Source organism: Armigeres subalbatus, chromosome 2, assembly GCF_024139115.2.
Source record: "Armigeres subalbatus isolate Guangzhou_Male chromosome 2, GZ_Asu_2, whole genome shotgun sequence".
Taxonomy (NCBI): Eukaryota; Metazoa; Arthropoda; class Insecta; order Diptera; family Culicidae; genus Armigeres; species Armigeres subalbatus.
Genome location: NC_085140.1, coordinates 303079216 through 303093226, shown reverse-complemented (window position 1 = coordinate 303093226; position 14011 = coordinate 303079216). Strand labels below are relative to the sequence as shown.

Sequence of the window (14011 nt, the reverse complement as noted above, 5' to 3'; positions counted from 1 at the left end):
GAACCACGAAGCAAGTCAGACGGTTTGGTTTTTAACGCCGCGATTTGATTAAAGGAGACAACGTGTGTCGTGGAAACGGAGTAGTGGTCCTAAGTATTTGGGAAATCGGAATCTAAAGGATTCGTACAGATAGTTCGGAAGAAGTTATATTCCCTCCCGACCCAACAGAAGCCTTCTGGTTGGTCCAGAGAATCGGTGAGCCGTGTTTGCGCCACCAACCAGTGACCCCAGTGTTCCAGAGCCATATACCCACGTGTAAGACACCTGTTCCGCGTGTGTTAGAAGCTAGTGGCATTGCTCCAGGGAAGACAGCAGCAAGTTACCTGAAAGCGTCGTCGGAGCCTTATCCAACCCCCGATGTTTCGGAAGTGAGTGTGCAGATAGTTACCCGAGTCCCCCACGTCATTTCGGGTGGCTATACACGGTCTAGGTGCGGGGAATCGGTCGACAAGGAGGTGGCATCTTGGCGAGGCCCGGCTGGGTTCGCCCCCGCTCGTCAACGACTGCAATACCGATGTGATTTCCCCCTACCGTGAGCACGTACCTCTTCGATCGGTACATTGCCCGAAGATCCAGGTATGTCAATGCTCTCAATCTCGTTCCCCGTCGCATGTTAAAGGGCCCCAACAGTAGCTGATCGGCCGCATCGTTCCCTTTATTCCCCCTCGCCCCCCCCCCCTACCCTTCCTATGCACGTTGAATAAAAACAAAGGTAAAATGAAAATCTCAAATTTCTTATTATTTATCAGACTATGAGCCTTAGGTATGCATGCAAGTCCGTCTCTATGCGATTGTCCTTTGATGTGTCGATGTCCACTTTGCATATCTGGAGTCCTCCAAGTACGTGAAAGCCGGCTCTGAACCAAAGAGTAGCCCTGAGCTAGCCGTTACTTACAGGTTTTATACTGGTTTTATAACACTCTTATAGAGTAAATTATGGTCTTCAAGAGCGTTATAAATCTTAAAACGTTACTTGGGATGCATATTATTTTTATTATTCTATATATTCTATAGAGTGCCAATTACAGAGGAATCACCCATCTGAACTCTACGTGCGAAATTCTGTCGCGTATTCTGTTTATTAGGCTGAGATTGCTCGAGGCTTCATCGGCGAATACCAGGCAGCGCCGATCATCCTTTTGTGAGAGCCAACGGATGATCCTTGATAAATACCGGGAGTTCATCTTGCATACTCACCATCTGTTCATTAATTCCAAAGTAGCATTCAGTGAAAAGAAAAGAGCAGTGGCAGATAATGTACAAACATGGTTTTCTGGCGAAACTGATGAGACTGATAAGTGCAAATCTTGATGACTCGAAATCAAGTATTCGGATTGCATACTAAGTGTAAACCTCGTTTGTTGCCTTGCTTAGATGGGTTGAAGCAGGATGATGCACTTTCGAATTAATTATTCATTGAGGCGAATTACAATGAACTGTTTTGTTTATCTCTACATAAAACAGTTATTCGTGATATGACGCATACCTACTTACTTTTTGATTCACAGTTATGTTGAACAAAACTTACAATACAAAGAAAGAAGGAAATTTGTTTAGTTCGTTCCCATGTTTATTCACTGATGTATTTATAAATATTTTTGAATGAGATACAAACAAATTTAATAAAAGTTGTATATTTTATAATGTTATTTTCATGCGGCGATTCTATTTACAATTGTTGTGAGAGATTTTTTTACGTACCTATGCATTTTGTTTCATTCGACCTTCGAGATAGTTTTTTTTTATTAAATCACCTCCCTTGATTTTTAGAGTCAGAATCCCAGAAGCACTTATATTTTTCATGCCTCTAATTATTACAAGAATAAAATGTTAATCTGTTTTCTCGAGACGAGCCACCTTATTTTTAAATTTTAAACCAGGTTGATTATTTTATTTTACCATTGTAAATCATTGGCGCTATTCTTTGTGATTGCAGGATAAATTAAATGATTAACGAATCGGATTTTATTCTCAAAGAGATTTTTTTAGTAGCCCAGCGAGTTTTCGCACTATACCTTCCTGACCGATTGTTTCTAGTAAACGCATTTATTCACCCACTTCGTTAAGAATCCAACTGATAAAGTGTTCAACTTTTGTGTACACGCCGGGCTCGCTAACGTTCCCGCAGGTTTTGGTCCCGAACGAAACAATCCCGTACTGGATATATTTGGACGTCGTGTTCGATATGTACTGCAGTGGGCCTCCCGAGTCGCCGGCACAGTTGTCCACCTCGTCCACTCCTCCGGCACATATGTGGCTGTCACCTAACCGGACCGCTGCGATGAGGTTTTGTACTTTCGGAGCGCATTCCTGCAGCGGAACGGGTGGTACACGCGCATATCGCAGAACATCGAAGGACTCTTGCTTGTCGGTCAGACCCCAGCCGGAAACTATGAGGAACGATGGAACAACGGCACGCTGTTTGATGTCCCGGTTGGGGAGGCATATCGTTCGAACATCTGTGAATTAAAGGATTGGATTTTGGACTTCGGTCAATTTTAGCATTTGTGAATTTTATTGATACTTTCGATTGTTTACGATAAACTATTAGAAATTTAAATTCTTGTCATTCCCGAAAGCGAAAATTACAGAGCCAACCAATCCCGTTCAAACCTTCCCAACATGGACATCAGAATGATGTAAGTTACTGGCCATTTGGCCCAACGCTATGTTTTCTTTTTGTCTTTCTCGTATACTAAGTATACGTAAAGGCTATATGATCACTCCAAAATCAAACTTTCGATAGAAGGCTCGGAGACCCATAGTGTTATATACCAATCGACTCAGCTCGACGAATTGAGGTGATGTCTGTTTGTGTGTATGTATGTATATGTGTGTGTATGTGTACAAAATTTTGTAGACACACTTTTTGGAACTTAGCATTGGCCGAATTACTCGCAACAAATTCCATTCGACTGAGAATCCTGTCCCATTGTTTGCTATTGGCCAGATTGGACTATGGGATCAGAAGTTATGGCCAAAATACTATTTTCTATGCGCAAAACACGCTAAAAAGCACTCACTCATATTGTTGGTGTTTTGACGTAGGACTTACGCCTTTCTTTACTATACTGGGTGTCATTTAGATTTTTGGAGATCGAGAGCGTTACGCTGGAAAGGAAGATTTTGAACGTCACTAGCGCCTTTATCTTTCGATGGATTTTTATGATTTATATATCAATCGACTCGGACACTCTCCAGCAATTTGCCTATTTCATTGAAACTTAAGGTTATTAACAGTTTATCGTGGAATGGAAATTGGAAATGGAAATTTCAATTCTTGTCGAATCCAGTAAAAAATCCATATGTAACCAATCCCGTGCATTCCTAATACGGACATCAGAATGCGGTATGTCACGGCCTTCGGGTCTATCCGGAGATTTTATTTGTGTATAAAAGAAGCAGTGTCTGTCGTGTGCAAGTCATTACAATTTGGGACAGCAGCGCGTGCTGACGTGCTTTTTGCTCGCGCATTTTTCGTTTCGTTCGTTCGTTCGCTGTGTTTACCTACACAGCGACAGCATGCAGTCACCAGCGGTAGTACTGCCGGTGGGCCTGCGAATATGCATGAAAGAAGTGGGCGCATTTTTTTGTCATTCTGTGCTTGCTGGTGTCGGTTGCGATGGATGTAATCGCCCATCGTATCGCTCGGAGTTCACGGCTAGAGGCCGATGATGGCTGAGGCAGCGAGGGCAGCGGTGGTGGATGAAGAAGAATAAAATTAGAGAGATTTGGTCTGCTTATCCAGGTGATTGGTTTCATAACCCACATAATCCCGGGATGGGTACGAGTCATGACTGACCATATGTTAAGTTGTGCTTGGTACTAAACGACACGTACATTAAAACATAGTTATACTATAACAGTTCTGACTCCCCAGCAAAAAAAATCAACTACAATGATGAAAATAAAAATTTGATTAAAATAATTACTTCCATTTATTTGCAGAAGGCATTAGCAATTAAAGATGCACAATCAGCAATAGTGTTAATATCCATTTTAGATTAGAAAATTTCGCTGTATTACATGTAAATGTTTTAAAAAAGTTCGCAAAGCTTCCACACTGATATTCTTCCCTCCCCCTTCATACGGGATTTTGGCAGAAGGAAGGTCGTGCGATAGATGCCATCACCAATATTGCCCTCCGCTCGCTTTCAAATCGACTTCTATAAAAACATTCTTCATACCTGCCGTATCCTAACGGAACTATCAATTCTATACTTTCGCCTCTAATGCTATCATGAACATGTACGTCCAAGTTTGGAAGATGATATAAGCATTTCCATATCATTAAAAAATAATTTCCAAAAGAATATTTAAATAAACTTTAACTTATTCTTTGTTTTGCATTTTCTGAGAAATTGTATTATTAAACTTGACGTAGACTCGGAGTTTGGAATCCAAACATTAAATAATTTTTCGTTGACGTATTAGCAGTACCTCCTCTATTTTAGTAGGGTTACTGTTACTTGACTTGTTTCTTATTGTAGTGATTTTTTTTAGCAGTAAGCACGCATGTTAGCAAAAAGAATACATACATGGGCATATATAATTTCGGAAGATTTTAATACAATTATTGTATTAAAATAATACAGATTTGTATTATTTTAAAACAATATTTGTATAAAAAGCTTACAGAATTGTATATGCCCAGATTTTATACAATAATTGTCAGATTTGTTTTTTGGGTGTAGATTCAAAAGTTAGAAGTTAAATGTAAATACGTTATGTTTAGTCCTACGTCTACTCGCGGTTATGTTGAAAACATTACCCTTTGCTCGTTTTTTTTGCACGAGAAAGGCACCAACCCCGCTAGGTGGATTCATCAGGGTTTTTTTAATCTTTATTAAGGAGACTTTCAGCCCTAGGCTGGCTCATATCCGAAGGCTATTTTTTCTCTGGGCAGAAACATACCCGTGTTTCGCGCTCGCGCCTGTGATTCTGCTAACGATGGCAACTTTCTACCATCGCCAAACGATTATGATTTGCACTTTGAATAAAATATGTCTTTGCTCAAGATTTGTTTCGCTTCTCTTGTAAAGAATGGGGGTCCTGAAAGGAACCGAATAATTTACAATGACGCGGCTTTCGAATGATTACCAGCAACCACTCAATATATTGGATTTGCAAGTAAACTGTGGCTTGAGGCTGCTTCCACTGATGATTGCCAATCTATGGTACTTCAGACGCCATCGTAGCGAAACAGCCAACCGATAGTCCAATGTGGCTAGCAAATTTTATTTGTTTATTTATTTCGTTAACCAACGTAGACTAGTACATATACAATATACATGTTTTTCTTTATTTTCTTAATGCTATAAATACGGTATTTTGGTGTATAAAAATAAAAATAGATTGGTAAAGTAGTGTTTAATTTTGCGATTTAATGTAATTTTAGATCTGTAAGTTTCGAATTGTGACAAAATGCTGGTTGAATGGTGCTGATGTTCACGATGACGACCACACGAGTTGCTTACCCGCACGCGCGAGCCATTCCGTTTAAGATGTCGCAGAGAGCAATTGCTGCATCGACATCGGCGGAGTTGCTGCAGAAAATTGTATTTTCACCGACGTACAGTTGGAATAAATGGGCCCGTAATGGTACTTATTCAGATGCCGCTATTTCAGAGGTCTGGAAAAGACCCATTCTTATGTAAAAAATCCGAGGAATCGGTTTGAGATATTTTCACTGCAGCTAAAACATTGGAAGAGGCCCATTTTGCCCAATTTTCCCCAAAATACACCATAAAAGCGAATCAATCAACGGAAAATCTTATTTGCCCTTTCCGGAGGGAATATAAGTCAAGTGATGATAGAATATTGGTGAAATGGCTTGCATTGAATTTCGCACATGGCATATCTCAAAATTAGCCTATTTGGTCCAATTCTCCCCTAAACTCATGGACTATGTTAGAAAAGTTGCTGGAAGGTAATTTATCGCGTTTAAAATGATCTTTGCCAGTACAAATCTATTCAAGATATGTAGACAGCATATTCTATTCGTTTCGTAATTGAAGATTTACGAAGAGGTCAATTTGCCCGTTTTTCCTCAAAATACTCCAAAAAATCGAATGAATCAACGAAAGTCTTACTTGGCGCTCCTGGAGAGGGCTCAAGTATTACTCAAGTGTTGATAGATTATTGGTAAAATAGATTGCATTGAGTTTTGTATGTCACATATCTCAAAATTAGCCTATTTTCCCGATTATCTCCTACACTTATGATTTAGTTAAATATGCTGCTGGAAAGTAATTTCTCGCATATTTAACAGCATATTCCATTCGTTTCGTGATTGAAGGTTTACGAAAAGGTACAATTTGCTCGATTTTCCCCAAATATACTTCAAATAGAATTCCTTTGAGGAACTTCCGGAGGAAATTTTTAGAGGAACTACTAGAGGAATTTCTTTGAGGAACATCTGGAAGAACTTCCGCAAGAATTCTTGATGGAAATTCTGGCAAAACTCACTAAGGAATTTCTGGATAAAGTTCAGGGGGAATTTCAGGAGAAACTTCCGGAGAAATTTTTGGAGGAACTTGCGGAGGAATTCCTTTGAGGAACTTCGGAAGGAATTTCTATGGCTAACACTCGGAGTGTTAGTTGGAATTGGAAGGGATTCCGATCGTTTAAGATCATTTTAAAGGAGAGAATATGCTTTCCAGCAACTTTTCTCTAACTAAATCATGAGTTTAGTGGAGAATCAGGTAAAATAGGGTAATTTTGAGTTATGTCACGTACAGAATTCAATGCGATCCATTTCACCAAATATTCTATCAACACTTGATTAATATTTGAGACCTCTCTCTGATTAATTCGACTTTTTGGAGTATTTTGGGGAAAAACGGGCAAAATGTATTCTTTCGTAAATCTTTAATCACGAAACTATTAGAATATGCTGTCTGCACGTATCTTAAATAGATTTGCATTAGTAAATATAATTTTAAATGAGAGAAATTATTTCCCAGCAACTTTTTTTTAACTAAATCGTTCAAAATACGCTAATTTCGAGATATGTCACGTACAAAACTCAATGCAATTCATTACATTTTTGTCGATTAATTCAATGTTTTGGGGTATTTTAGGAAAAAGTGGGCAAAATTGGCCCTTTTCAATGGTTTATTTGCAGTGGAAATATCATCAATCGATCCTACATAAATTTGGAAAAATCATTCGAAACATCCAAAAAAATCTTCTGAAAATTTACGCAAGAACATTCAATTTTTCTTCTACAACCATCATGTTAAAATGATGCAGCTGGAATGCCTATTATGGCCACACCAGGTCCTTAATATGCAACATTGAGCTTGTTTTGGTACGTATAATGATCCCCCATTTGATTTACATGTTTTATTACCACATGTTCCTTGCGCCTATTGTGAACCCCCCTTGGGTGCTAGTAATGGACCGTGTTAGCGTATCCCAGTCCAAAACAATTGCACGGAACGACTATCCTGATATGGGAAGCAACATTTTTCGGTAGAAGTTCGCCGGAGATAGTTGATTCCAGCGTTAAATTTTGGTTTTTATTCAGAAGGTCCATTCTACGCACCGGGTTCATTACAAGCGCTCACTCCCTAATTCGTAGTAAAAATACTAGCAAAAATCCTGAATTGTGTCTTCTTTAGCCTGGTGGCTCAAAGTAACGCCATGCTGAAAGTGGTTTGATTCAATTCACAGTACGGTGTAGGTTTTTTATGATACTTGCTATGCATATGAGCATCATCAAGTTAGTTTTATGATACAAGAATGAAAAAAAATGGTGAATCGGCTTAGAAACCTCGTAATTAATAACTGTGGAAGTGTTTAATGAACACTAAGCTGCAATTCGGCAACTTTTCAAATGAGGATGTAATGCCGATGTAATGCCAACAAAGAAGAACAAGAGAAATTTTGGAAGAGTTTCCCCATTCAGAAACTCTGGGAAATGTATTTTTTTTTCAGAGCTTATGGATAAAGGAAACCCTTAAACTCCTATATAAGGAATTCTTCGAGTGAGTTAGAAATCTGGGAGCAACTCCTCCACAATCCTGGGGTAAGATTTTCACAGAAATTCTTGTAGAACGAACTTTTCCCAAGTTCTGTCGAAATAATTCCCTAGGGTATAAGGGGAAGAGAATTACTAGTAATTGTATAATAAACTAGTAAATATATAATTCATGGGATTAGATATCGTCAGTTGTCAAAGAAAGTTATCTAGAATAGCTGAGCTTATGTGAGCAATTCCCCAGAATCCTCAGAGGAGGGATTCCTCCAAATTCCGGAAGAAGGAATTCCTCCTGATTTCTGAAAGAGGGGTTCCCCAAAATTCGTGCGAAAGGAATTTCCATGAACTTTTGGAGGGTTAATTCCCGAAACATGTCTAAATAAGTACCCCCGATTGTTTCTGTAGAAGAAGTTTTTGAAGGAGGGATTATCTAGAGTTTCTGAAGGAGATATTCTACAAAAATCCTTAAGAAAGAATATCCTACAATAATTGTAGAACGACTGCCCAGAATTTGTGAAAAGAATTTCTCCAGAGTATCTAGAGATTTCCTGAGAATTTGAGCTAAAGAAAAACCTGTGTTAAAAAAGAAGGCTGGACTGAAGTTTTGAAGATTATTTGGTGGAAGAATTTTCCATAATTCCTGCAAGGGTACGTCCACAGATAATTCCTGGAGATGGAAGAATGCAAAATGCTTGGAAAGCAGCTTCTCAGAATTCATGGAGTAGGAATTTCTTAGAATTACTGAGGAAGATTATTCTAAGAATTTGAAAACAGCCGTAGTTTCCTTAAATCCTTGGAGGAAGACATATCCATACATTCTGAAGGGATGAATCCTCAGAACTCATGGGAAGAAATTCGCCAGAATTCTTTGAGAATGAATAACTCTGTATTCTTGTTACATAAGCTTCCCAAAATTTTTTGAGGGGGAATTTTGCAAATTACCTGAGGGAGGATTTTCTCAGAAATAAAGAAGAAGAAAGTCCACAGAATTCTTGATGAAGCAATTTTACAGAATACTTGGAGTGGGTAGAGCAGGCCTACCCAACCTTTTCAAGCCACGGGCCGGTTTTCAAAATGGTCACTTGCTGGCGGGCCAGAAAATATTCGGTACATATTTTTTATACATTTTCAAAATAACCTGTGGGCTTCGTGGCCATGCGGTTAGCGACGTCAATCGTCTAGCCGCATGTGCTGTGGAGTGTGGGTTCGATTCCCGCCCCGGTAAGGAGAAAGCTTTTCGTAAAGCGAAAAGGTTCTACAAGGTGTTTGTGTAAATGTCCTGTCCGTTGTCTCATGCTAGGTGTTAAGTGTCCAGTCTGTGCGACCTCTGGTCGAAGACGGTGGCCCTTTTTAAATAACCAAAGTAAAATACATTTTTTTTCTTCAAAATGGCATTAAGTTTTACAGAAATGGCTAAAATTGTTTGAAAGAAAAACTAAACACGATTTAATTGCGTTTGAACGACCTTTTCATGTGCTTATTTTGTTTTTGTTTTTACGTAACAGGACATGGAATTGTTGGCTTCTTCCCAATACTCGACGCATATTGATTTCACAATCAGTGATCGAATTTTGCGAGCAAACAATTACTTTTTACTGCTTTCATTCTTGATAAACAGTTGTGTACTTCTGGAGAGAGAAAATGTCTTACGAAAGATGTGTCTTTCTGAAATTTGGATTCGAGCACGTTGCTGCATTGGAGGTCAATTATCTCCATTTGAAACATTCCAAGTACATTATTTACATCAGTAAACGGTGTTGAGGAACTGTGTTCTCAAAAATTACCGAAAGAGCTTGAAAATATCTGTTGAAAGGCTTCGACTGTTTTCTACCAGAATCTGAGAAATGTATCAGTTTCCGACAAGCAATTGCGCCAAATTGTTTTAATTATGTTTTAATAGTTTGCATTTTGGATAATAAAAGTTCGACGTCTTGATCCTTGATTTGAAGCCTTATGTTTAAGTCATTGAGGTGTTTGATGACATCTACTGTGAAGGCTCATCCATTCAGGATCAAGCAGCTTGGGCGTTGGTTTTGCTTTATCTTGTAAAAATAATGTGATTTCCTTTCGAAGAGAATAAAATCTCTCAAGCAAGGAACCACGGGTTAGCCTACGAACGTCGCATTAACTCAGAAAATCTCCGTATTCTGCTTCCATTTCTACCAACATAATTTGAAATTAGTGGTGGTTAAGTTTCCTTGCGTAGGTAAAGTTGATTTTGACGTAGGACTTACGTCTTTCTTTACTATACTGGGTGTCATTTAGATTTTTGGAAATCGAGAGCGTTACGCTGAAAGGGAAGATTTCGAACGTTACTAGCGCCTTTATCTTTCGATGGATTTTTAAGATTTATACATCAATCGACTCCGACACTCTCCAGCAATTTTCCAACTTCATTGAAACACAAGATTGTTAACGATAAGCTATTGAAAATTTCAATTTTTGTCAAGGCCAATAAAAATTTCATATATAATCAATCTCGTGCATTCCTAACACGGACATCAGAATGCACTGCCACGTGCCATCGGCAAGATTTTATTTGTGCATAAAAGAAGCAGTGTGCGAGTCATTACAGTTTGTGACAGCAGCGCGTACTGACGTGCTTTATGCTTGCGCATTTTTTCTCGCACCTACACAGCATGCAGTCGCCAGTAGGAGAGCTCCCGGTGGGTCTGCGAGTGTGCGTGAAAGAAGAGGACGCATTTTTTGCCATTCTATGCATGATGATTGTCGGATGCAGTGGTGTCGGTTACGATCAGGGACGGGAACGATTGACATTTCTTTTTATCATTAAATCTGCCCCGAAGTAAAAGAAAAACAAAAACACGGCAGCCGCAGCAACCAAGCAGACGACAGTCACCATATGATTTTTTTTATTTTCTCTCCCCACAATTATTGTTAACGACGTATGACCGGACCGTTTTTGGTGGTAAATGATTATTTCTCTACTCCTTGCTCATTTTAGAGACTAGAACTAATGAATTAGTACCAACGGCTAGCATTCTTTCTAGGCTTTGCGCCACAGGCAATTAAACTCGAATCTGTTCTGTTTGCGCTGCGCACGAACCGAAACAAGAAATCTGCTGACTGCACCGACGGCTCGACTCTCACGCAGCAGCAGGCAGGAACATACAAACAGTTTGCCTCATCGGTAAAAAAATGTCACAATGAGGCGTACATTTTTTTTTGAAAACTGTTTCGGTTTGTGCGGTGCGTGAAATTTGATCGGATAAAATGTAAACATTCGCATAATCACAGTGTTTTACTGTACATTTCCCAACACTGGTTACGATCGATGCAATCGCCCATCGCATCGCTCGGAGCTCACGGCTAGACACCGATGATGGCTGACGCTGCGAGGGCATCGGTGGTGGATGAAGAATGATAAAAATAACCCAGGGAAAGTGATTGGTTTAATAATCCACATCGTTCCGGGATGGGAATGAGTTATGGCATATGACTGATCATATGTTAAGTTGTGGTTGGTACTAAACGACAAGTACATTAAAACAGGGTTATACCATAACAGTTTTGATTCCTTAGCAAAACAAAAAAATCTACTACAATACTGATCAACTGAATACAGAAATTTGATTAAAAATAATTATTTTCATTCATTCGCAGAAGGCATTGACAATTAAATGATACACATTCAGCAATGATGTTGGTATCCATTTTTAATTAGGAAAATTTGCCGTATAACATGTAAATGTTTTAAAATAGTCCGCAAAAAATAATTTCCAGAGAATATTTTTAATAAACATTATTTTATACTTTGGTTCTCATTTTCTGAGAAGTTATATTATTAAACTGGACTCAGAGTTTGGAACTGAAACATTAATAGTAGTTTGTACAACTAGTTGCATAAAGATGATTTTTTCAGCACGAGTTGTACGTTTATCCAACGAGGCTTGCCTTGCATAGCTTAACAAGCCTTGAAACGATAGATGAACTTTAATTTGGCAAATTCAAACTATTTAATTTATTACGCGACGCTATTGGAACTATTTGAACACTTACCTAAGCCCTAAGCTAATTTAGTAAAATGTAGTCATGTACCTCCTTAGCCGTGCGGTAAGACGCACGGCTACAAAGCAAAACCATGCTGGCCTTAGAAACCTCGCGGTTAATAACTATGGAAGTACATAATGAACACTAAGCTGCGAGGCGGCTCTGTCCCAGTATTGGGATGATATCCCAATAAAAAGAAGAAGAAGAAGTCATGTACTACTACTCTGATGTTGGTTTTTCATTATAGCACCCAAATGAGTGCTATAAGGTACACCGGGGCAAGTTGAAATGCGGGGTAAGTTGAAACGGAAGCTGTAATTCAGATAGGAAAAGACCGAATGCTCTGATAATTTTTTTCAACAAACTACGTGCCTAAACGCACCTTCTGACTGCCATTTCCGAAAGATTGCAGCTTTCAAAGGCAATCCCTGCCATTGTTTATTTTTCGCCCTTTGTAAAATCCAAAACAACTATTTCACGTGCCAACGAAACAGGTCTCAAAACATTCAAATACATTCGAAAAACACAAATTTATAAAAATATGCAAACTTCTGAACATAAATTTAATAAATTTCCGCCCATTCCGTCATGAATGCAACCCTTTTACAATCTCCACTAGAATGAAAAGGGGTCATGTTTCAGTTGCAGTTTTCAGATTCTTAATCTACGAGTACTGACTCTCAGAAAAATAAAACATAGAGTATGTAAACATTTCGTTAACTCCTCCTTTAACTTCCCCAGCTGCCTATTTCTCCAACCGGTTTATGAGAGATATGATGGCTGGTTAGTTAATGTGCATTTGTGAAGAAGCCACAATCGAATTAATCAACTGCGCAATATACAAGTGAACCATAATAATAAAGCATCCTGAATAGTAATCCGAGTGGTCACCAGTAGGAGGAAATCAATTTGATAAATTTTCAGCGTAGAGCGTTCTCCAGAATTTGGTCTCTGAAACTACGCTTGTGGCTTTGTTGTACACTGCCCTTATTCGCATTTTCGCCGACTTGAGTAATTTTGCAGTTGAATTTATCAAACTTGTTTTACATGGAGAAATACAAAAAAAATTATAAATTGAAAAAAAAATGGTATCTTTCCAAAAAATTGACATAATATTCTTTATCCGTATTTATTGCTGTGGGACAATTAAATGGACCATAAGTTTATTTTTTTGTGTAAAAGAGTACCTATCAAAATCTGGAATCTGATTTTTATGCGAGTAAATATCAAGACGAGACAACAAAAGTGGGATTTGTTTTCAAATTTCTAGAACATAGTCTACTATTTCAGCAGATTTTCTTAAACAGGAGACAATTTTCAGCTAATTTCTGAAAGAAAATTAAAATCGTCAAAAACTTACATGGGACTCTTATGCAAATCCTGGCAGTTTTATAGTCACCTTTACAACCACGTGCTTCTTGAGTGTCACTGAGTACATACATTTTGTTATTAATACGGCAAAATTAGCTTACGTCTGAATATAACTCAGTGTTTCAACTTGCCCCGATTCGCGGGGCAAGTTGAAACGATGCATGTAAAAAAATAATTTAAATATAAAAAAAAAAATATCAAAAAGTTTGTTAAAGTTGCTTATTTTTTATGTATAATATTTGGCCCGAACTAGTAAACACCGCAAACGGATTCAAAATATACCAAAGGGTGATTTTTTTACAGCACTTCGAATTTCAACTTTGAAAAAACCGTTTCAACTTGCCCCGGTCTACCTTAATGGATTTTTTGCAATTCCTGCTTATAATACCTGGTTTACAGTTGACGTTTGAGTGATAAAACGGCCTACTTTTCCATATCAATGAAATCGGTGCTTTAATGAACATTGTGCAACTCAAATGGGTTGCATAATATCCATTATAGCACTCATTTGGGTGCTATAATGAAGAACCAGCATTAGAACAATAGTTATATGACCAGATGTAGCTCAATTTACTTGGTTGAGTGTTCAAACAGTGTATTCTCTGTGTCACATAATTAATGTAATAATTGAATGGACATGACATC

The 14011-nt window shown here is 38.3% G+C and overlaps 1 protein-coding gene across 6 annotated transcripts in view; it reads right to left on the bottom strand.

Annotated features, from left to right (window-relative positions):
- Positions 1-1557: 1557 nt before the first annotated feature.
- The window catches only part of LOC134212516 (serine protease grass-like), a 43177-nt gene continuing 30723 nt past the window's right edge, over positions 1558-14011 (bottom strand). For all 6 annotated transcript variants that reach the window (XM_062690470.1, XM_062690471.1, XM_062690469.1 and 3 more), the window contains exon 5: positions 1558-2459. In XM_062690470.1, the coding sequence (XP_062546454.1) occupies positions 2047-2459 (413 nt within the window). In that variant the 3' untranslated portion in view covers positions 1558-2046. The remainder of the gene's footprint in view (positions 2460-14011) is intronic.